Raw genomic sequence first — 21,981 nt, 5'->3', positions numbered from 1 at the left:
ATGACGCGCCTGCTCTGTCTGTCTCCAAATAAATCATGCAGCGCACCCTGCTGGCTGAGATTACGAAGAGAAAGGTGTTTTCATATGGGGGAAACAAAAATCAAATGGAAACACTCAAAATTTCAATAACTTTGTATGAATAAGTGGATGTGTGTCGTGCTGCTTCGTTTTTTTACTCCATAAACGACCGAGTGCGGAAAGTCGCAAAACGACAGTGATGAGGATGTCTATTGGTAAGTAAATTATTTTTCAAAGTTCTCTGCTGCCTGTTGAATTTATTGCATTGTGTTTTTAGGCACACAAGTTGTGATTCCTCACAGTTATCTCATTTAGGTCTGTGTTTTGTGGATTCATTTATCCGGCAGCGTGAGTTTGTGATCTCAGAGTCTGAGGCTGAAACGTTGCTGCTTGTGTGTAAAAGCCCTGCTAGTGCGAAATTTCATATTCAGATGTTGTGTTTATGGTGGCAGCTGTTTCAAAACACCTCACAAAAGTGTGTGGTTTGAGATAACAATAGCACAGCATATATTTCAGCATATTCACGTCCATACACAGCTGGCTCTAAATCTACTGTTTTGTTTTTACTCATTTTATATGATCATCTCGCCCGGAAAGCCGAGGAGGGAGACGTTGTTTTCGGAGGAAGGCAGCAGCTGTGCATGCATTTATATATTTTTTTTAAACTGTGTATGATAATAAACATGCAGGCATTACAAGAACACAGGTCTGGGTAGCGTTCATTGTGTAATATTCGCATAGACTGTACCGATGAGATGTGTTGATGACAGTTACCGTAATGACATGGCTACAACCGTTCCTATTGGCTGAGGACCCGTGCTTAACTGTGATTGGTCCAGAGTGACAACGTTAGGTTGTATATACAGATGCAGCGTGTGTAAAATTCGCCTTCCTGATAACAGAGCGTGTTGTATATCACAGGTACGTTCATAAAGTTCAGAGATAGAAACAATCGTCGTCCAGGGTCAATTCATGTACATATCGTACGAAACAAAACACTCTGTCGCTGCTAAACTTTCTTTAATATAGCCTACTCTTAATCTCGCGAGATTATTGTGATCATTTCAGTGTGACGTGCCCGTTGCTGTCTGTGCAGGCTGAATATTGCAGTCCGAGGTGGTGACAGCCATGGAGAGCAAGAAGAGAAAGGTGTGTGTGTTAAAGCAGGCGTCTCTTAAGGTCATTCATCGCTATTATTCCTCAAAGATCCTTCTTCTACAAAGAAATTAATAATGGCATTGATGTTAGCTGTTCGTTTTGTAAACTGTGCCCTGTTTAACAATTTATGTTGGATCTCACCATTCTCACACGTTTTGCCAACATACCAGTGTGACCAACATTTTAATATTAAACTGGAATTACTTGAAATTTGCCATTTAATCCACAGTCAAGTAATTGAATGTGTAATGCAGCATTTTACAACAGGAAAAGGTGAAACATTGCCATATTATTGCTGCTGCTTTTGGACAGAAGTCAAAGGGGAAAGTCTATTGCATCCAAGTTAATTAACAACTATGTAAACACCATGCAGATGGTACATGGTGTGTGTGCTCTTTAACCCTAACCCTAATCGGAATATATTATAATAAAACATAAATAACAACACATAGAATATTAGCTGCAGATTTGAGGTTTATTTATCATACTTTTATTAGTTTTCTCAGAGATGATTTGATTTGACTGGGTTGATTTTAAAGGAGCATTGTGTAGGATTTAGTTGTACCATGTGGTGAGATTGCAGATTGCAACCCACTGAATCCCTCTCGCCTCACCCTTCCCTTTCAAGTGGGTAGGAAAATCTAAAGAAGTCGCATCAGGTCATGCTCTGTGGAAGAGCAAGGTGTTTTATAGGCTACATGCTGTTCAGTCTATGCTTGGAAACGTCTTCAATATTATCTCAAAGAAATCGCAGAAAATGCAATGTATACCATGTTGGTCTACTTATTGAGACTATAAATAATATCAGTAATTGGACATCAGAAGAGGTGTCTGTGCACAAATTTTAGTTTTTTTGTTCTGTAGTCTTGATTGTGTTTGTGTTTGTATGTGTTCTTTCAGGGTATTTTAGAGCGCCTAAATGCTGGGGAGGTGATCATAGGAGATGGAGGTTATGTGCTGCAGCTGGAGCGCCGTGGCTATGTGAAGGCAGGAGACTGGACACCAGAGGCTGCGGTGGAACATCCTGAAGCAGGTACATGTCAAAGTCTCTGTCCTTTATCAAAGTAACACCGTATGTGTTAAATAATGTATTTTTGTCTGTTTTTTTCGCATTGATTCAAGTCATTTGTGTCTCTTTCAGTGCGGCAGCTGCACAGGGAGTTTCTGAGAGCAGGAGCCAATGTGCTGCAGACATTCACCTTCTACTGCAGCGAGGATAAACTGGAGATCAGTGGCAATGTCGCCAACATTACTGTTAGTAAAACTGTTATGGCCACAGGGGCCTCTACTCCTCTACTAGGGCTTGTGTGTTCTCCTTTGTTTCTGTTTTCCAGCACCACTGGTTCCTGGATTGGCTGTGGAGTCATCAGAGCGACTGGAGGCAGCTAGCCACTGTCTCCAGGTTGCTTAAAAGCCGCCACCTCCAACAGTCTGGGGACTTCTGTTCCCCTGGCACTACGTCAAGCTGTGCCAGACCTTTTGAGTTTCACGTTGCTATAGTTCCCTGGACAGCATGTTTTCTTTGCTAAGCACTTTGGTTAGAACCGTTCTGTAGACACGTTTGTTCATTTTTGATTAAATAAACACATTATCTTAGTTTAATCCTCCGCGTGCCTAGTCATTTGTTATGGTCACCGAGCCGGGCCATAACAAAACAAAAAAAGCAATTACATTAGAAAATCATGAGATGGTAAAAGTCATCCTTACATTATCACCTCAATCTTTTCTCATCTGATTCAGGGGGCCCAGATCAATGAGGCAGCCTGCGACCTGGCCAGAGAGGTGGCCAATGAGGGTGGTGCACTGGTCGCTGGGTGCGTGTCTAAGACTCCCTGTTATGTGAAGAGCCACAGTGAGACTGAGGTCAAAGCCATCTTTAAGAAACAAATGGATGACTTTCTCAAAAAGGACATTGATTTCCTCATAGTGGAGGTAAGAGCAGCACCTTGTGTACAGTAGCTGTACATAAATAGTATCCATATGCAGAGACGGTTTTGATGATTCAGTGCACATTTTTCCTGCAGTTTGTTGATCATGTGGAAGAGGCAGTGTGGGCAGTGGAAGTGCTGAAAACCAGCGGTAAAACTGTGGCTGCAACACTGTGCATCTCCCCTCATGGAGATATGGATGGAGTCCCAGTTGGGGAGTGTGCCGTCAGGCTGGTCAAAGCTGGTACCCTAACTTGTGAAGTTTTTAGATCGTATGTGGCAGTTCTTTGCTGAATTTGTTCTTCTAAATGTTTATATCTATGTGCAGGAGCAGACATTGTTGGAGTAAACTGCCACCTGGACCCTCTCACGTGTGTTCGTACAGTCAAGCTGATGAAAAAGGGATTGGAGGGGGCTGGTCTTAAAGCGCATTTCATGATCCAGCCGCTGGGCTTTCACACACCAGAGTGCAACATTGGTGGATACACCAGCCTACCTGAGTACCCTTTTGGTTCGCATTGCTATACTTTTTTGTGCAAAATAATGAAAAATGACCAACTAAAAAATGCAAATGTCTCAAAAATATGGCAAAAATATCAATAAGGTTTGAAGAATTCAAAACAATGAATATGTGTATAAATGCACATTTGCTGTTATTCACGTATGCATTTTAAATAATAATAGGAATGTGTTTTTTTTTTTAGTTTGCAAACTGTATTTGTATATTCAACGTAGGTCTTAACAAGTCAGGTATATAAATGTAGAGTGCATGCATTAAACTCCTCATATACTGTGTAGATTGATGAAAGCACCTCTAACAAAATGCCCTGACATAAATATTTTACTCCTCTTTCCTCTCAGCACTGGAGACCAGAGCAATGACCCGCTGGGACATCCATAAATATGCCAGAGAGGCTTACAATGCAGGAATTCGCTACATTGGTGGCTGCTGTGGATTTGAGCCATACCATATCAGAGCTCTAGCAGAAGAGCTGGCTGCAGAGAGAGGATTCCTCCCACCAGCTTCAGAGAAGCACGGACTCTGGGGATCTGCTCTGGAGATGCACACTAAACCCTGGGTCAGGGCCAGGTAAGACTGAACAGAAACACAGCGACTGTAAATATGAGTCAGCTCTTTTCATTTCAGGCTTCAAAATTAAACATTTGGACAGAAGACAGTACAGTTTTAGAATTATAACTTACTAAGCAAAAACTTTTGTCTTAGGGCTCGTCGAGAGTACTGGGAGAACCTCTTGCCTGCTTCCGGACGTCCCACATGCCCTTCCATGACCACACCAGCTGACAATTATGAACAACAGCTGAAGTTTAACATACCGACATAATCACTTGTATTGAAATTTTTACACTTGCTCAATTTAGTTCAGTCACAAACCACTTTAGTCAAAGAAAGTTTTTATTGCATGTGCATTGGTTACATTTGGTGTTATGGCTCTGTTCTGGGACCTCCCTACCCTTTGATGTGCTTACATGGAAAGCCTAAGACAGGGAGAGCAGCAGCAGCAAGACCTGGACAGAACAGAGCAGGCATCAGTGACAACAGAAATGACATTGAATAAATCAGACACAGCATATGATAATGATGACAAAATGGGTTGAATCAACACAAAAAAAATAAATTACAAAATAATTTAATAATACTAAATGTTGTAAGCAAATCAAACCAAACTGTCTTAATTTAATGCTACAAATCTTCCGGTAGTTTCAATTTACTCGAGAATTTTAAGTTTTTTTTAGCTGATTTTACTAACTAAGTTTCAGTTTAAGTTGTATTCATGTTGGTGGATTTTGTTGACTGTACTGTATGTTAATAAATGTTACCCATCGTCCTCAACTGGTGGTTTGCAATGTTGAGTGGGTCACAAATGTCTGAGAAAAAAAAAAAGTTGGGGGGAGGAGGGGAGTCAAACTTTTACTTTGAAGTACACAAAACTTCTGCTGCTCTGCTTTTATTCTGAATGGCAAACATTTTCTATTCCCATGTGAAGTAGCCTTTCACTGCCATTAATGTTATTACAGTATCTACCAAAGCTAATGCTTTCACATGAGGGTTGGATTAGATAAGGCATGTTTCAGGTTATTCATCTGGCCATCCAATTCTCATGAACACAATATCTTCTGGGAATTTCTTCATATTTGGTACTAACCTTAATTTAGACTTTAGGATGAACTGATTCAAAGGTCAAGATTACTGTGACCTCATGTCCCTCCCTTTCTTGTGAACGTGATATGTCAGGAACGCCCAAATGTTTGTGTCAGTGTCTTTATAATATGTTAATAAAGAAATACATTTGGTAAAAAGCTACTGAATTTGAGAGGGACACCAGGGCTCTATTTAACAATGCAAACAAACTGTGCTAAAGATCATGTTCCAGGCTCATTGAAGCAGAAGTAAACTCTTAATAAGCCATTTCTCTTAGCATCATTAAAAGTAATGCCACCAGTGGCTGGTGAGGGATTCACTTTTATCTGTCTCAAGGCTGTGACCATTAAAGGAGATTGACATTTTGCATTCCTGTCCTCCGAAACGCTCCAGCCAATGTGCATAAACAATAAGCACTGTTCAATGGCGGCTCTCTCCCACAGCTCTTCACTGAACCAGATGGCTTAGGGCATCTTTCTGTGGCTACCTGACATTTTTTATACTCCATTTATTTGTTCAGGATCACTTTATTGGTTTTGGGATCAATTATTTTTAGATTACATCTCATCAATAATGCATTTGTCTTCATAGTGGCTGGTAAATCTGCAAGTTAGATTAAGTGGAAACTCTAAAATGCTGATGTAGGTGGTGTGAATGTAAGTTTTAAATGGTGGTCTGACTCTCTGTCAGCCCTGTGATTGACTGGTGACCTGAACATGATGTTCCCCGCCTCTCTTACTCAGCTGGGACAGGTTCCAGACCTCCCTCTAGAGGGATAAGCTGGGATAGATGGTTGGCTGGTAAAACTGTTTAATATCCCATAATTTCAGGGCTTTCTGGAAATAGAATAAGCTTTTTATGAGCTGAAAGCACCATATGTGGTATTTATTTAATTGTTAGAGTTTACTGATATTCATTTATTTCCAAATTTATTTATTTCGAAACGAGCTGTTTTTTTTTATTTTTGTTTTTTATTTTTCATGCATATCCGACTGTTCTTGGTGCAGTACATCTATTTACTTGCAAAACATCCCACGCTGCTCGACCCTGAACGTCAGCACGTCCCTGCGTGCCCTGCTCAAATTAAGATGCTAATGTTGCCTTCAAATGCTGTCAGAACAGAATTATCTCAATTTACTCTTTGCGTTATTTTGCTAAAATGCAGCTTGACCGTGACTACTTCCAAGAGGATGGCCTGTAACAATAAAAGCATTAGTAACATTACTTGTTTCATATTGATCGAGTTTTGGCAGCAAAATGGCATTTGGCATTGCTCAGTCAAAAACGCCAAACATTTTTCATGGGGTGACGAACTCGAAAAGAGAGTGGTTTTCGGATATGCATGCAGTTTTATGTTTTCTGAATAAACCTACAGTGTTAACTCGTCCTCCTATTTAGATATTCGTATGCCATGAAACGCGTGTGTTTTGGAATTTCGACATTTCTCGCAGCACTTGAAGGTGTCATCGTTTTGTGATGTGTTGGGGCAAAACGATGAAGAAAACATGGTAATGTTGTGAGTTTGGAGACGATGCTCACCTTTCTGACAACGCCATTGGACAAAAGCCTTCGCCGCGCTCCCGTATGGCCGCAGTCCGATGAATTACGATGCGCTGTTTTTTGGATTTCATGATTAGAGGGGAGGTCTGGAGCCGAGGGGTCGAGAATAACGGAGCCCAGCTGACAGGCGGATCGACCGTCGCTCTGGTAAACACTCGGTCGCCTTGTTAGGCGTCCGAGTCTTGTGCGGTCGGTGACCCGAAGCGAACGGCTGCAGGCTGGGACCGACGGGGCGGACATCCGAGTTGAAGGCAGGTGGACCAGAGATAGGACATGACACCGCACTGCTCCAAATTCATCCGCTTGAGCGAAGCAGGGTAGCCCCTCCAGCAGAATACCGTCGGAGAGAAAACGTTTTATTTATTTATTTTTGTTGTTTTTGTTATAACTGTGTAACGCAGCCCGTTTTACCACGCTGCATCCTACTCGTAACTAGCGCCCGCGTATCTTCCGTCGCCTGTATCTTTATCATCACTTTGCAGAAATGTCCTTCACTATGGAGGATAATCTGGAGTCGGGCTGGGTAGCCGTTCGCCCCAATGCGTTTGAGGAGAAGGAGAGGCATAAATTTGTTTTTATCGTCGCTTGGAATGAAGTGGAGGGTAAATTTGCCATTACGTGTCACAACAGGACGGTTCAGAGGAGAAGCTTTGGTAGGGACCCTTCGGCGGAGGTGACTAGCCTGGATGGGGACAAAACAAAATGGCCCGAAAGTGCCGTCAGGGATAAAGTATCCAGGAGCCCTGGCAAAGGAGCCACTGAGGCTGCGGCTAAAGGATGCAGCCCTAAAACTAAGTCCGTGCTGCCACCTAAGCCAAGTCCTGTCAAAATCCAGACGGTGATTAAATCTGCGGCTTCCCCGGTTAGTCCCGACACCGAGATGTTAAAATCACTGAGAGGGGACCAGCTGTCTCCCTCCCTGGACGGCCTGGACCTGGAGGAGCTGGACAGTCTGAGCAGGGAGGACTGCAGCTGGGCTGGACTCTTCTCCTTTCAGGACCTTCGGGCGATCCACCAGCAACTGTGCTCGGTGAACTCGGTCTTGGAGCCCTGCCTCCCGGTGTTTCCGGAGGAACCGGCCGGGATGTGGACGGTGCTCTTCGGCCCGGCGGAACTATCCGAAACCGAAATGGACGAGCTGTGTTGCAGTTTACAGGTGTACCTGGGTCACGCGCTCGATACCTGTCGGTGGAAGATCCTTTCACAGGTTCTCTTCACAGAAAATGACGACCCGGATGAGTACTACGAGAGCCTGAGCGAGCTGAGGCAGTCCGGGTACGAGGAGGTGCTCAATCGTGAATCAAAACATCTGCAAGAGGTGAGTTTTAGTCATCCTCCCACTGTATCACCTCCATACGGACACTGTGTGCGTCGTCTGCACATCTGGAACACCAACAGTACTGACCAGACTGCTGGAGGCTGTGCAACATGATGAATGGTTGTCAGGAAGTATGATGCGTGAGCCTTTAATCTGAGGTACATGGGATTTTAATAGACATTCAGAACATAAGTACAAAATAATGCAGCATGTTACTCAGATAAGGTAAACAATATGATACTGGCCTGATAATATTTATAATTTATATAACCACAAAATAAATATATTTGAAAAATCACTTTAATTGTGTAATTTCTTAAATGAGAAATAAGGTTTTTATTCACACAAAATCTTTGGGTAACTGAATGGAGTTGTCTGGACCATCTAAATAACAATGAATGGCTGTGTAGTCACCAAACTTCACAGAGATTCCATTGAACTTGGTGTACATTATTCTCTCTGCATAAGTCTGTCAGCCATCCAGCCTAAGGTCAGCATGTGCACTTTTATCAAACAATAAAAGTCATCTTGCTTTGCATGCATGCCCCAAAGCATGAAAAGAACTGAATTCTGGGAGAAACGGAGGCCACAGGAAGTTACTGTAGAAGAAGGCATAACACAATGTAACCTCTATGATCACTTAGGCAAGACAAGCATACAGCCAATAACTGGACACTGGTGAGAGCGCTGACTTTATTGATTTTTTTTTTTTAATTTTTTTTTTGATTTTATACACTTTATTAATCCCAAGTGTAATCCCAAGACAAGGAAAGTGCTCCATTCCTAGGAAGAAGTAGCTTTAAATATGGTGGAGGGACCAACTTCTCTGGCCAGCCGGTGAGAGAAGATTTTGTAAAAACTGTAAGAGCGTCGTCTGTGGAATATTATCCTCTCTGCATGTCTGCTGTCTGCTGCTTACACAGCTGAGAGGGTCCCACACACAAACACATTTCAAGCCCTTCTTTACCTTTAGACTTGGCATGGCGAAATAATGTGCAAAGTCATCTTCTCTGAAAGCCCCCGCTACCATGACTTTACCTGCTGTCAATATTTAACTGCAGCGTGCTTATTATTCAGTCACCATATACCTAACTGTGGCCTTCCATGTTATTAGATTTCTGTCTTTTGTTCCCACTGTGCATCAGGCTTTGTTAGTTGGAGAATATATAGGTGAAAATGCATAGATCTTTCTCAGAAAAAGACAATATATTTTGGGACAAATTTATGATTCAGGAAAGATGTGCTCCATAAGGCTTGTTATTGCTGCAATATTTCTCTTCGAAAACAGCATTGTTATTCAACAAATCAGCATTCATAAAAGTCAAGAATGCACATCCTGTGGTTTCATTGTGGCTCAGAGGGGAGTGAAAAAGCATCAGTCTTGATGGCCACAGAAATGTATGAATTTAGTGAGACTTCTTCATGTGGTGAAAACATAACAAAATAATATTATTATTCCCGCAAATGTTGTAAAACTATGTTGTGATTTATCACGCACAACCTCCACACAACAAAGATGTTTTGAAGTTTCTGCACTTATTTTGTTTATCAGTACAGTCGATGTGTGGTAGAGAATATGAGCTCTACATGCGTTATATAGTTACAAAAGAGGTATTGAAGTTATAATACTAATTAATATCTCTATTAAACATGTCTATATGTATATGATATATTCAAACACTTGCACCAAATTTAAATAATGTATCCATGACACAGACTCCGACAAACGGTGAGGATGAGCTCCAGACTCCATACACCCTCCAGACCTGCTCTTCTTACAAACCAGTAGCCGCTATGTGATTGATTAACTGCTCTTAATATAAACAGACATTATACTGATGCTCATTGGCTCTCACATTGTCCTGGTAATCAATGGTGGTGGATTAATGCATCCTTGACTCGTGGAGCCAGACAGTGCAAGAAGTCCTCTGAGAGAGCAGCAGTGAGACAGACTTTTAATGGAAGAGTGTTCAATTATTAGCATCACAGCATTACTCCCAGCTATTACAGTGGGTGGTTGATCAACTTTCAGTGTCACCTGTATTTATGGAATAAATATCTTTCTGATACATGGAGGTTTGACCAAGAAAATACCATTTTAGTTGAACCATTTCTTCTAATATGAACATATTCATTCACCATGCGAGTGCTGCATTCAGTCATTTAAAAAAAGTTATTATACAGTAAAATTACTGAATATTTACATATTTACTTGCATCCCATGTTTATTATGACTCTTATCTAGCAGTCAAGATGAATGCTTTTAAAAAGAATAGATGGTCATGTCTCCAGCAGTACTGTATGGACAGCGAGGTCACATGATGATACATTTTATATCTGTTTGTAAGCTTACTGTCTTTTGGAAAAGTAAGAAAGAATGTGTTTACATGATTTCCTGGCCGAGGCGTTTCCTCTCTGCTCTGCTTTTGGCAGTGGGAAAAGGCTGCGAGAAGTATTAGACGAGTAACCCACATGTCATTCCACCCACTCAGTCCCACACCCACTGCCATTACTCCCTGCACAGCTCAGAGACACACACAAATATTTAGAATAAAAAAAAGACAGAAAACCAAAGACAGGAAGCGTTGCAGCCCTTCCTGAGCCAAACAATCATCAAACAGCAGAGCCATTCGTCTCACACAAAGTGCAGCAACCAGCTAGAGCTAATTTACTCCGATTGTTTCAATAAATGTTTGTCAGTTGAGGTTTCCAGTTTCGCTTGAAGGAGTATTCATCTTGACGGTGGAGGAAGATGCACTGATCTTATTCAGTTCTTTATCACAGCCTGAGCTCTTCTGTTGGCAGTGACAGGGCTCTAGTTCATTTAAACACACTTGCTGCTGTTGTGTTGTAGGATTTCACACACGCACTCACATTCATATACATAAACACAGGCTGACCTATCGATCCTCCCACTCCATTTGAGGGCTGAGTTAGTGTCTATTTTAGTGTTTGCTGGTAGCCTACAGGATTGATCAGTCTGGCAAAAATGTGCGTGTATTGATCTTATTCCCAGCAGCAGGAACGGCTCGGCTAACTCAGCCATGGTCTATGCGCTGACAAACTGCAGTCAGATATACTCCCATTATTTGCAGTTATACAAAGCATCCTCATAGTTGCACAGCGAAGTGAAAGTTTTTACTTAGTGCTGAGTGACTGTAAAAGATGTGTTTAAGTATGTTCTTCTCACCTTTGTATACTCACAATGCCAGTTGGAAAACACATTGCATTTCATCTGATCTGATTACAGCTACTTACAATCGGCTCAGTACACACTTTTTTTTTATTTAATAAAAAAAAATTTTGCTTCCAATTTTTTGGGATGTATTTTAAGCCCCTATCTCCCGCTACTTTTAATATGGATATTGGCAAATGCCTTTTTTATCAGGGTCTTACTTATTATTTCTGATAGTCTGGAAGTTGTTTGCAATTGTAAAAGTAACTTCTTGTGTGTATGTGATGCAGCTGCTGGAGAAGCACAAGGCCATGGACAGTATGGTGGAGCTGTTACAGCTGTATGAGGAAGAAGACCAGGCCTACGGAGGTCTGCTGGAGGCCTCCACGCAGCTGTACCAGTACCTGCTGCAGCCCTTCAGAGACATGAGGGAACTAGCAATGCTACGCAGACAGCAGATAAAGGTAAGCTTCTGTTTTAGGTTTGCCGTGTAAATCTGGACAGTTTTAGGAATTTGTCGCTAGAACAGAATTTGTACTTGCCAAGCCCTCTGAGTCACGATGGTCTACTGGCAAGATTTGTGGTATACACACAAACATAGATAAACAGTTGATTTCAGTTGTTCAAAAATGATACAGAGTACTTCCAAAAAGACATCCAATGAGGATAAAATACAGAAAATATGACGAAGACGGTTGTTGCAGATCATATGAACCATGTGTTTTGTCTGGCCATAGAGGTTACTTAGATTCTATGCTTTACCAGCATAGTTGGGAAGTCAGCTATTATGCAGATGGAACTGGGTTCAGTTTATTTCTCCACTGGCACTGATGTGGAAGAGTCAGAAAGCACAATTGATGGTCGCAGGACATTCTCATGCGTCTTAAAATAGGGCTGGCTATGTGTGTGTATGTGTGCATCAGTGTAAATGTAAATGTTTGACTATAATTCATCATGTAAGACAAATTATCTTGTATATTCTGATAAGATGCAACACTGTGGGAGCAAGATGACACATGTCTAATTGTGAAGGGAAGAGGGAGGCTGGTGAATGGATAAATGGTGGAAAAGCTTTGTTCAATCATTGCAGTACTGATGGCACATTTATATTTAGCTCCCCAACTCACAAGCAGCCCATCAGCAAGAAGACTTTCAGTATCGCATTACCCCCTAACATCCGTCGCATAGCAGAACACACAGCATTTCACAGCCTTGGATGTGAACACCTTCCTCTCAGTTTTATCCATTTTCCTCCGTATGTGAAGCACTGATGGGATGTGGCACGTGTGGCTTGAGTGGTACGCTGTCAGCTGAAATGGAGCCCCGGGAATCTCCAATTTCCTACAGTCTCACAGAGACATGAATTAATCATGTTTTATGTGATCCTATAGGTTTACTGCAGATACAGGTTGGTGCTGACCTACTGGAATCAGCAGGAATGGAAAGATGGAGAGCAAAGTTAAGCTCTCCATTTTAGGTGTGGCTGAATAAATGTTGTCAGTTGCAGCGACTCAAGGGAGGTGAGAACCTCCAGTTTCCGCTAAAGACAATGATACCAGCAGCATATTGTGTATTGTTTTTAATGTGAGGAAAATATTTTTGGTTTTAGTGGATTATCACGCGTACACAATTGGTGTTAAATACAAAATAAAGGTCAGTGAGACAGATCACACCCCAAATATGTTATTTTTTAGCTCAAACATGGAAACTATGACAGACTTTGACCCACTCTGCTAGTAGCAGGTCAGACAGTCATCCATGTTTGCGCTTACTGTCAAATCACTTCTTCAGCACTCAGTTGTTGGATCACACTGCCTTCCTTTCCGCCTCTCTGTGGTTGCACTCTTTGGTTTTTACTGCAGTTCATTAAATTAGCTCACAAACATGTCAGCACAAGGGGAGTCCTGTGAGGGTTTGCCCGAAAGGAAGACAAAAGGGTTGCAAAATAAGCAGGTCCCACCGAGATTTGAACTCGGATCGCTGGATTCAGAGTCCAGAGTGCTAACCATTACACCATGGAACCATCTAGCCACATGGGGAGGTGAGAGGGAGCTTTAAACTCGTACTTCCAGGTCTATTTATAGCCTACAGTGTCAGTAGTTCAAGCACAGCAAAGCTTTTTGTAGCTCTTCTTCCTCTGAATTTTTCCTTTTTCCTTTTGCTGGTCACTTCTTTGTGTTGTTCTTTCAAATTCTTCATTATTTGCCATTGTTTTTATATTTCATATGATCCAGCATGTTTGGATAATAGTTAATTTTGGAAATTGTATCAGCTGTCAGGTGTGCACACGTGTTCACAGTTTATTTTTTTACATTAAGGCAATTTTTACTTTTCAATATCCAGAGAAAAGTAACACGTTGAGAAGATAATATATTTGTACTCTCCATGTAATATCTATACAGAATATGTTCTTTCCTCTAAGACATTTTTTCTTGTAAACCAAGATTTCAGAGATTTATCAACATTCTCACATTTTGCCAGTTAGTTATCAGAAAGATATGATTGGATGGAAAAAAAAAAGGTTGTTGTGTCAAATGGTAAACTAGGAAGGTAACTGGGTCTAACAAGCAAGAAGAAAATAAAAGTTCTTTCAACTGTCAGCAATCTAAGTTTTGGCATTAAGAAAATGTTGATAATAAAGAAATATTGATACATATGGAACATATTGATGAATCCCACATATATAACCGAGATAGTGTGATTTCAGGGAGCACCATCAGTCCAAACAGTTTTTGAGGTGTTCTTGTGAAACAGTTATATTTCCTTATAACCTATTGTCTTGTGTATTGACAAGGGCACAAGATGGCCTCTCAGTAAATCTAAAGAGTGTTTAATTTTTTTGTTAATTGTATGTAAAAGTGGATCCACAATCATTGGATGTAAACAATTCTAGAATTAAACAATGTATAGAAATGCAGAAAGAAATTCAAATCAAAGGAACGAGTGCTGGCACTCTGGCATCAGAAAATTGCAGTGGCGCACTGCTGACTAGTGCCGTGAGCTGAGCTGCAGCAGGGTTATGTAGGGTCAGATGGTAGCTCCTCTGTAACCTTTGCTGTCTTGTGTGCTGCATAGGCCCATTCTGTTTTCCCCTTGAACATTTGATGGGTAACTTTTCCGATTTTTTTTCTTTAATTAAATATTATTTTAGTCAACCTTAGCTATGTTGATCATTCAGTTAATTGCCAAAGATTTTGTCTGTGTTAGTCTGGATAGATAGTAATGTCATATTCCATTTGTAGTTATTTACTCCTTAGAGAATGGCTCTGCAGTGCAATAATTGAAGGATAATGTGTAACACTGAAATATAACAGGCTTTAATTGTTTGGTTTATAAATCAGTTTGTTTATAAATGTTTAAATAATCGCTTTACATCATTTTATATTTTCTCTAAATAAACAGACTACAACTATAGACATTCTTCAATCTTAAATTCTTTGACATTGATTTCCTTTGGGGCACATCCGTCAGCACCATTAGTCCCACAAAAAAGAAGTTTGAACAGTTGTATGCATGTGCCTTTGAGTGTGCATATGGTAACCTGCACAGGCAAACTGCAACTGAAAAAGAAGAAGAATTTCCATGACAATTGCCTTTGCTGCCATGTGTTGGAGTGCAGCTCCCTCTCCAGGCCTGCTCTATGTGGTGAAACCATTGTGATAGAGTGTATTTATAACTTATCCTGTTTCTCATAGTATGCAGCCATTTGATGAACTGAACTGTCATATTAACCACCACCTAATGACGGTTTGACTCATTCAGAGAAACCATTTCTATCAGTTTTTTTCAGGCCACTCACTTCTGCCACTAAGCGGCAGTAATGTGTGTGACATTTGTGGTTCCAACCACCAAACACTCTGAATCTCAAAAGAGAAAGAAGCAGTGTTGTGTTCTGGGTCTGGACTTTTATGAATGTGCCTCTATTTGCCCCGTGAGACTGCACTGGCTATGTTGTGTTCATAGGATCCACCATTCTTTATTTTTTTATCTCTTCAGATGAAATCATTTAATAACTCATCCAGCAGAGTATACAGTCTGCTAAATCCCACATGTACATATACCCCAAGTGTACATTTTTCAAGAAATGGACTAAACTAAATCTGTTCAATCTCTCACTGAGGTGTGACCTCTTTAGTCTTGCTGACACAAATGTATTTGTCCTCTCTCATCAGATTTCCATGGAGAATGACTACATGGGTCCAAGGCGAATTGAAGCTCTAAAAAAGGAGGACTGCGACTGGCAGAAGAAAGCTCAGGAGGCAGTCCTCAGCATCCAGGAGTTTACTGTAAAATACTTTGAGATCACTGCCAGAGCTCAGAAAGGTACGACATGCCATGACTGTCACTGCCAATGGCAAGTCAAGAGAGCAGCAGAGGATTGACTTTGAAAAATCACACACTCACATATAGCAGCAGCATTGGCGTGCTATTGACCTGTGTGTGGTTTTGAATCACAGGGCTAATGTGATTTGGATTTAATGAGGCACTGCAGACAACCATGCTTTGACAGGGACAGGAGGAAACAAGGACAACCTATTGATCTAACAGCTGTGCCAGCAGATTCTGTCTGTGCAGTTACTCTACAATGAGCCTGCTTATCCCAGTTTTTCCTCCACCACTGACTGATCCATTTATTGTCTGACACTTATCAGATCAAAAATCAAGTCAGTTAGTGGCTTCAAGTGCAGACAGAAAAGATAGAAGTTGTAATATCCAAATGTGGCCAATAGATGTCTCCCTCTATGTTATCGTAGAGACCTTTACTCCTGTCAGACTTTGGTCATCACGTTAAAGGAGAATAAATTGTGGTTGACAAGGCCACTCACTGTACCAGAGGACACAACTATTTGTGACTCACTCTCACAAGAGCAAACGTCATGTTTAACTGTGTGGAAGTTTCATTCAGCCACCTGTTCGTTGTGTTTTGTCCTCATACGTAGGGGTGTACGAGCGCATGAAAGTGGACCAGCGTAAGTTTGGTAAATCCTCATGGACAGTGGCAGTGGAGCGCATGGAGAGACTGCGCTACTCCGTCGCAAAGGAAACCCTACAGCTCCAGAGAGCCAGGGAGATCTGTCTGGAGCAGAGGAAGCACACACTTCGAGATGAGGTGTGGTAGTACAATCAAAAGCATGTGAAACAAACATGCACATACCAACAGGGACACCCAGTTGTTTTCATGACCGTTGTTTTTTGATCTGTCCGTTCAGATGCGGAGTCTGTGTAGCAGCGAGGATGCGATGGCCCTCTTGGACCACATGGAGACACAGTACTATGCGCTTCAGCTCCAACTGTATGACATCCAGGCTGAGATACTACAGTGTGAAGAGCTGCTCCTCACCGCTCAACTAGACAGCATTCGCAGACAGATGACAGGTATTTTGAATTCATTTACTTGCTACTTTTTGGGCAAAGTTTGCTTACAAGATGAGCCCCTTGCATTATCGTGACACGACACTACATTTTGCAATCTATTCTATACTGTTGACTGCACATAAACCTGCTACAAGACCGTCTCAATTATCATGCTGTACATTAACAGTGTGCAGTGTCTGTCAAGCACATGAAAGATATGTACCTCTGTGCGTCCACATAAGGCTACGTGTTAATGTATGTATGCTTTCAGAGCGTCAGGATGAGGTGGTGTACTATGACACCTTTGAAAGTGCGGATGACATTACAGAGAATGATACTGCAGAGAGAGAAGAGCTGCGCAGACTTCAGGTCAGCGCTCGACAGCTGGAGGCAAGAAGGGGGCGCATCACTGCCAAACGCTCCTACCTCAGGAACAAGCGGGTGTGTGTCCTTTAATCACTCTTGTTTTCATTCGTGAAGTGTATCCTGGATTCCACATGCTGTTCGTACGTCCTATTCAATATGTAAAATGGAGTGTGTTCTGTGTTCGACTGGGCTTAATGTCCAAGCAGAGGTAATTGTAGACACACAAAAGCTTTGAATATTAACTACAGCAAAATTTGAAAGGCACAGTAAATGTCTCTAAACCAATGTACAAAGGGGGATCAAAATAATACAAACTGCTGCAGTTGTGCGCTAATGGTGCGCAGCACTGCGACGTACACGGAGCAGGGAGAAGCTATAACCTTCGTTAGAACGTTTTCTAAGTCGATCAACATAAGCATCTGAGTTACCCGTGTTTTTGTGACCACCGGCATGGGTGCATTGGTGATTTCGTCTGCTCACAGCAAGTTGAAAAGACAAAAAATGTCTCATCAAGACAATTGTTATCCCACATCACTCCTACCCACCAGATTTGGCTCCCTGCAACTTTTTTCTGCTCCCTTAAGATTTGACAAAAATTTGAATGTGCACTCTCTGCTCAAGTTTCAGGTGCATGGTGAAATGGCCGACACGCTAGAACCAGTCGTCACAAAAATGCGTAACTTAGATTCTGATGTTGATCAAACTTCGTATACTTACTCATATTTACTCAAGAAGGCTACTGCTCCCCCTGCTCTGTGCACATTATAGTGCTGTACACTGAACACAACACAACAAGAACAGTCTCTGAAGTTTTTGACCCACCCTCGTATATGTTGAAATATGATGTATGACACTGACTTACAAGTTTTTGAGGCAGCAGTTTATTTGATTCTGTGTGTATCCGTGTGTTGATGTTTTGTTTTTTTCACCCATGTTTCTGCAGGAGATCTGCGTATCCAACCACACTAAGAAACAGCAGAAACGTCAAACCTTCCACAAAGACTCTGCATCCCACCATGTCTTACAGGTAAAGGTTTTTTTTATCATCATGTTAGTGTATACCATCAAAGCAGTATCAGCATCCTCCTGCTCTAAACCTCCCCATTTTCCAGCTGAAAAATGACGATGAGGAAGATGAGGAGAGGAGGAGCAGCAGAGTAAGTCAGGAGAGGCAAAGAACTCTAGACAGACTACGCACTTTCAAACAGGTACGTGCCCTCCTATTAACTGAACGCATCTCAGCATGCTTAATTTTTTTCTTACTGATTGACTCCTGTTTATCTTTGTGTCTTTCTCCAGCGGTACCCGGGTCAGGTGATCCTGAAGTCCACTCGGCTACGTGTGGCTCACAACAGAAAAAGAGAGCGAGGAAGAAGCATGGAGTTGAGTAGCGTGAGTGAGCGGGAGGAGCGTGTGGACCCGGTCCGCGTCCAGACGCAGGGCCAGCTGCTGTGTCTGAGCACCAGCGTGCAGACGGACCCCAGCCCCGGCTCCACGCTCACCACTCAGCCCGTCACAGCCCTCACGGCATCACTTCCTCCTCTGCCGGTTCCCAGTACCGCAGACTCCTCCTGCTCTCCCTGCTCCTTGTCCTCACTGCTAGCGTCCCCTCCTCCACCACCCCCTCCACCTCCCCTGCCAACGAAGGAGGAGTTGTCACCGTCTGGGAGCCCGGGCCGTCATGGGCAGAAGGCTGATGGGAAGAGTGCAGCAGAAGAGCTCTCTCAGCTCGGCCCGTTCATCCCTCGCTTTTTTGACAGCAGCCAACTGATGAGCGCCCGCAAAAAGCTGAGGAAGACCCCTGAGTTTGACGCTGACAGCAGGAGAGGTACTGGGACCACTAAGTAATATAATATTTTGTCTGGGCTCATTACTTTATTCATTATAAGTAGCCAATCACTGTCTGTCTTCCTCTCCCTACATATAGTGAGCTCACCCATGGATGAGGTGCTTGCCTCCCTGAAGAGAGGCACCTTCCATCTGAAGAAGGTCGACCAGCGTTCCCTGCCTCCTGTAAACGGTGACGACGACCCCAACAGCATCCTGGCTCAGATTCGCAAGGGGGTCAAACTTAGGCGCATCCCAAGTAATGAGAAGAAAGACAAAGGAGAGCTCCCTGCCTCCACCGACCCCCTGACCAGGAGCATTCACGAGGCGCTGCGCCGCATCAAGGAGGCCTCGCCAGAGTCCGACTCAGATGACGACGGGCTGGCCGGCCCTGACTGGGACAGCTAGGGTTCTCGGCTCAACAAATAACACGCACACAGATGATTGCACCCTCTGGCACTGCACACACTGTACTGTACTGCACTGTAGAGTGCTGCGCTGTACTGTAAACACACACAAACACACAGTGTTACTCACTCATTCAAGCACGCACAGCCCAGTCACACATGTACCCAGTGACTATGCCAAGGCCAGAGTCATACCAATTGTCACCAACTCACCAAATGCTCCAAAGGTCTATGGTCAATCTGTTCATACGTTTTCCACACTACATTCACCATCATGTAGGACATGAGTTGTGTCTTCATTTCTATTGTTTGTCACTGTGGTTTTATTCTTGTAATCAGATTGTACTGTTGCCATTTTTTTTATCTTTTGTTTTAATTTTGATCAACTGTACTGTTTAAAATCTCTGCATATGACATGTTTCACCAACACACTGCACCGACACTTATTAGTGAAACTGAAAACTATATATGAAAAGTTCTGAGTGCTGAGAGAAACTGTCACTGCGATGAAAACATGTAATGGGTGTGGTTGCTAATTTGACATCATGTGAGAGAATGAAAAAGGAAAAGAAGATTATACAATGACTCACCCTGGGATCACTGGATTTACTGTGCAAATTTTGAACCATCACACCATCAAACATCACCTCTTTGCTATTTTTATCAGCCAGTGGACTCTGACTGAGCCTCACTATGTTGTCCTTCTGGTTTTGTCCTGTCTCATGTGGGTGTGGTAGCCTCAGACAGAATAAGGAACACTGCTTGTCTAATCAGACAAATATTATAAATCCTTTAGTCTGTGATGCCAGATTTGTGCCCCTCCCCCACTCTTGTCCTCTTCAGGCCTTGACCACCCCCCGACTCTCACCCCGTCTCTGGGTGAGGGAATATGTATCGACCCATCTGTTCCACCACAGCATACGGCTACACTGGTGGGAGATATACAGTAGATTCATCATGATTTGCCATATCTAACAACACCATCTAATCTGAAGCTGGGCACATACAGTAGGAGAGGATTAGAAGAGGGGTCATTGGCATAGGTTCTTTAGCGAGGTGGAGGTCACGGTTCGTGTCAATAGTCTTTGTAAAGCGTGGGCAGACTTGGGCAGTGATTCACAAACTTCGTATGTGGGATAGTTACGGAAGAGCTGCGAAAACCGGTCACGCTTGTTTGAATGATGGATTGTATGTGGGCTCGATTCTCTGAGCGCTGTAGGGAGTCAGTGTTAGCTGTAGAGCAGGCGGTCGTGATTGATGCAGCTTCTCCTGCCATATTTTTTCACTCTCTCTCCTCCCCTTTATTGCATCTTCTCTAATTTCTTTCTCTACGCTCAGTGGGCAGAAGCACACAGTAGGAGGTCGGTTACTCAGTGTTGCAAGTGCACACATGGACTCGCACTCTAAATTCACAGCTAAACATTTCAGTGGCAAAGTGAATCCTCTCACAGCCTCTTCTGACATGTATTTGTTTCAGACATGGTTTCAGAACTTTGATCATACACAACACAAATTCTGAATCACTTTATCTGTACAGTAAACGTTTTGTTTTAATCACTGGTGGAACATATATCTGTAGTATATCTGTAGTAGTGGAGTACGTTTAAAAGCACTGAACAACTTGTGACATTGGAACTAAATAATGGAAGGAGAGTCTGGGATGACCAGTGGGATGCTGAGCAGTGCAGTAATTCACACAAACATAACATGAAGCGAAAGGATGTGAATTGATGAACCAAACTCTGAGTAGGAGGAGCTTCAGCATGAACTTAAGACAGCTTTGATGCAAAGATTTGTGCTTTTCCTCTTATGCTTGTGTTGAGAGCCGCTCACAGATTAATCATGAGGCAGACATTAATGCAGGAAAGAAACAGGCACGGATGTACAGTACATGTCACTGCTTGAAAATAGTTCAGTGCTTTGGAGGGTTTCATATTTTCCAGGCAGAGCGAAGCTGAGGCACTCGCCTTCTGTAATTATCAGCACAATGTTCTTCCATGGTACCCTCATCATGTAGCATGAGACCGAGATCTAACCCTGACCTAATTCAGACCTTTACTGACTTAATGTCTCCGTAACTGACCAGGACAATGTTTCCCAAAAGATGTCCGTGCAAGGTTTATGTTACATCTCTAAATAATGGCCAACAGTGGGCTCAAAAGTTTTGTGAGCTCTGAAGGTGGCACCTTTGAACCAACTATCTCTCGCCTGACTGACCGTCACATCTTTTACACTTACCTTTATCTATAAGTAACTTTACACGGTTTGTCTCTCAGAGAACTCTGACTTTTCATTGGATTTTATTACTTTGTTTGTATCCTGTTTTTTTTCCCAAAGCGTTTCCAGCCAAATCATGTTTGTTTCTGAACGTTTTCTATAGAGGCCTGTTTTCCATACAGGCTGACCATATGACCCTTTGTCTAAATACCAGTCAGTCACTTGACAAGTGCAATATTAAAATAGAGAAACACAAGAAAAGAGAATGAAAGGATGAAACAGCTTCGAGGGTGAGTCAATTCAGATTTGATTGACTAAAACAATGGATTGACTAAACATTGCAGTTGTTTTTACACCGTAGTGTATTGACAAACTGTTCCAAGAATACCTTTTTGCCTTTTGTCCTACCATTTTCATTTATTCAAATCATTTTTTTATTTACAACCTTGCCCTTGCATTTGAATAAAACCATGTGAAGCAAATTCTGAGAT

The 21,981-nt window shown here is 42.3% G+C and overlaps 2 protein-coding genes and 1 non-coding gene across 9 annotated transcripts; 2 read left to right on the top strand and 1 right to left on the bottom strand.

The window, feature by feature from the left end:
• The first annotated feature begins 62 nt into the window (after positions 1 to 62).
• Positions 63 to 4,956, top strand: LOC138215909 (betaine--homocysteine S-methyltransferase 1-like). Of its 6 annotated transcripts, none has more exons than XM_069178400.1 (9): positions 63 to 233; positions 1,115 to 1,167; positions 2,077 to 2,209; positions 2,318 to 2,430; positions 2,917 to 3,108; positions 3,201 to 3,348; positions 3,433 to 3,615; positions 3,966 to 4,194; positions 4,330 to 4,956. In XM_069178400.1, exons 2-9 carry the CDS (start codon positions 1,147 to 1,149, stop codon positions 4,445 to 4,447), a joined length of 1,137 nt encoding a protein of 378 aa, XP_069034501.1. In that variant the 5' UTR covers positions 63 to 233; positions 1,115 to 1,146; the 3' UTR covers positions 4,448 to 4,956. The 6 variants fall into 6 exon arrangements, with proteins under 6 accessions (XP_069034501.1, XP_069034498.1, XP_069034500.1 ...); XM_069178397.1 differs by having other exon boundaries at positions 1,115 to 1,197; XM_069178399.1 differs by having other exon boundaries at positions 1,087 to 1,197.
• Positions 4,957 to 7,301: 2,345 nt separating this feature from the next.
• On the top strand, positions 7,302 to 21,972 carry LOC138215906 (junction-mediating and -regulatory protein-like). 2 transcript variants are annotated; one of them, XM_069178391.1, is made up of 10 exons: positions 7,302 to 8,143; positions 11,609 to 11,782; positions 15,491 to 15,641; positions 16,259 to 16,428; positions 16,529 to 16,694; positions 17,002 to 17,114; positions 17,983 to 18,066; positions 18,152 to 18,247; positions 18,339 to 18,867; positions 18,967 to 21,972. In XM_069178391.1, the coding sequence occupies exons 1-10, from the start codon at positions 7,310 to 7,312 to the stop codon at positions 19,272 to 19,274; spliced, it is 2,625 nt and encodes an 874-aa protein (XP_069034492.1). In that variant the 5' UTR covers positions 7,302 to 7,309; the 3' UTR covers positions 19,275 to 21,972. The 2 variants fall into 2 exon arrangements, with proteins under 2 accessions (XP_069034492.1, XP_069034491.1); XM_069178390.1 differs by having other exon boundaries at positions 16,945 to 17,114.
• On the bottom strand, positions 13,270 to 13,341 carry trnaq-cug (transfer RNA glutamine (anticodon CUG)). Its single transcript has one exon. It is a non-coding gene; the product is annotated as a tRNA-Gln (tRNA).
• Positions 21,973 to 21,981: the final 9 nt, after the last annotated feature.

The sequence above is a fragment of the Embiotoca jacksoni genome, unplaced genomic scaffold (genome assembly GCF_022577435.1).
Source record: "Embiotoca jacksoni isolate LCO1_2020_lvr unplaced genomic scaffold, fEmbJac1.0.p SCAF_8, whole genome shotgun sequence".
In the NCBI taxonomy this organism is placed as follows: Eukaryota; Metazoa; Chordata; class Actinopteri; family Embiotocidae; genus Embiotoca; species Embiotoca jacksoni.
This window is presented reverse-complemented; position numbering and strand designations above follow the sequence as displayed.

Bases quoted from the DNA above. Each gene is read 5' to 3' on its own strand.
- LOC138215909 (XM_069178397.1), top strand. From the start codon at position 1,147: ATGGAGAGCAAGAAGAGAAAGGTGTGTGTGTTAAAGCAGGCGTCTCTT. The intron at 2,431-2,916 runs GTTAGTAAAACT...CATCTGATTCAG, and splicing joins GCAATGTCGCCAACATTACT to GGGGCCCAGATCAATGAGGC. The intron at 3,109-3,200 runs GTAAGAGCAGCA...TTTTTCCTGCAG, and splicing joins TTGATTTCCTCATAGTGGAG to TTTGTTGATCATGTGGAAGA.
- LOC138215906 (XM_069178390.1), top strand. From the start codon at position 7,310: ATGTCCTTCACTATGGAGGATAATCTGGAGTCGGGCTGGGTAGCCGTT. The intron at 18,248-18,338 runs GTACGTGCCCTC...GTCTTTCTCCAG, and splicing joins GACTACGCACTTTCAAACAG to CGGTACCCGGGTCAGGTGAT. The intron at 18,868-18,966 runs GTACTGGGACCA...CCCTACATATAG, and splicing joins TGACGCTGACAGCAGGAGAG to TGAGCTCACCCATGGATGAG.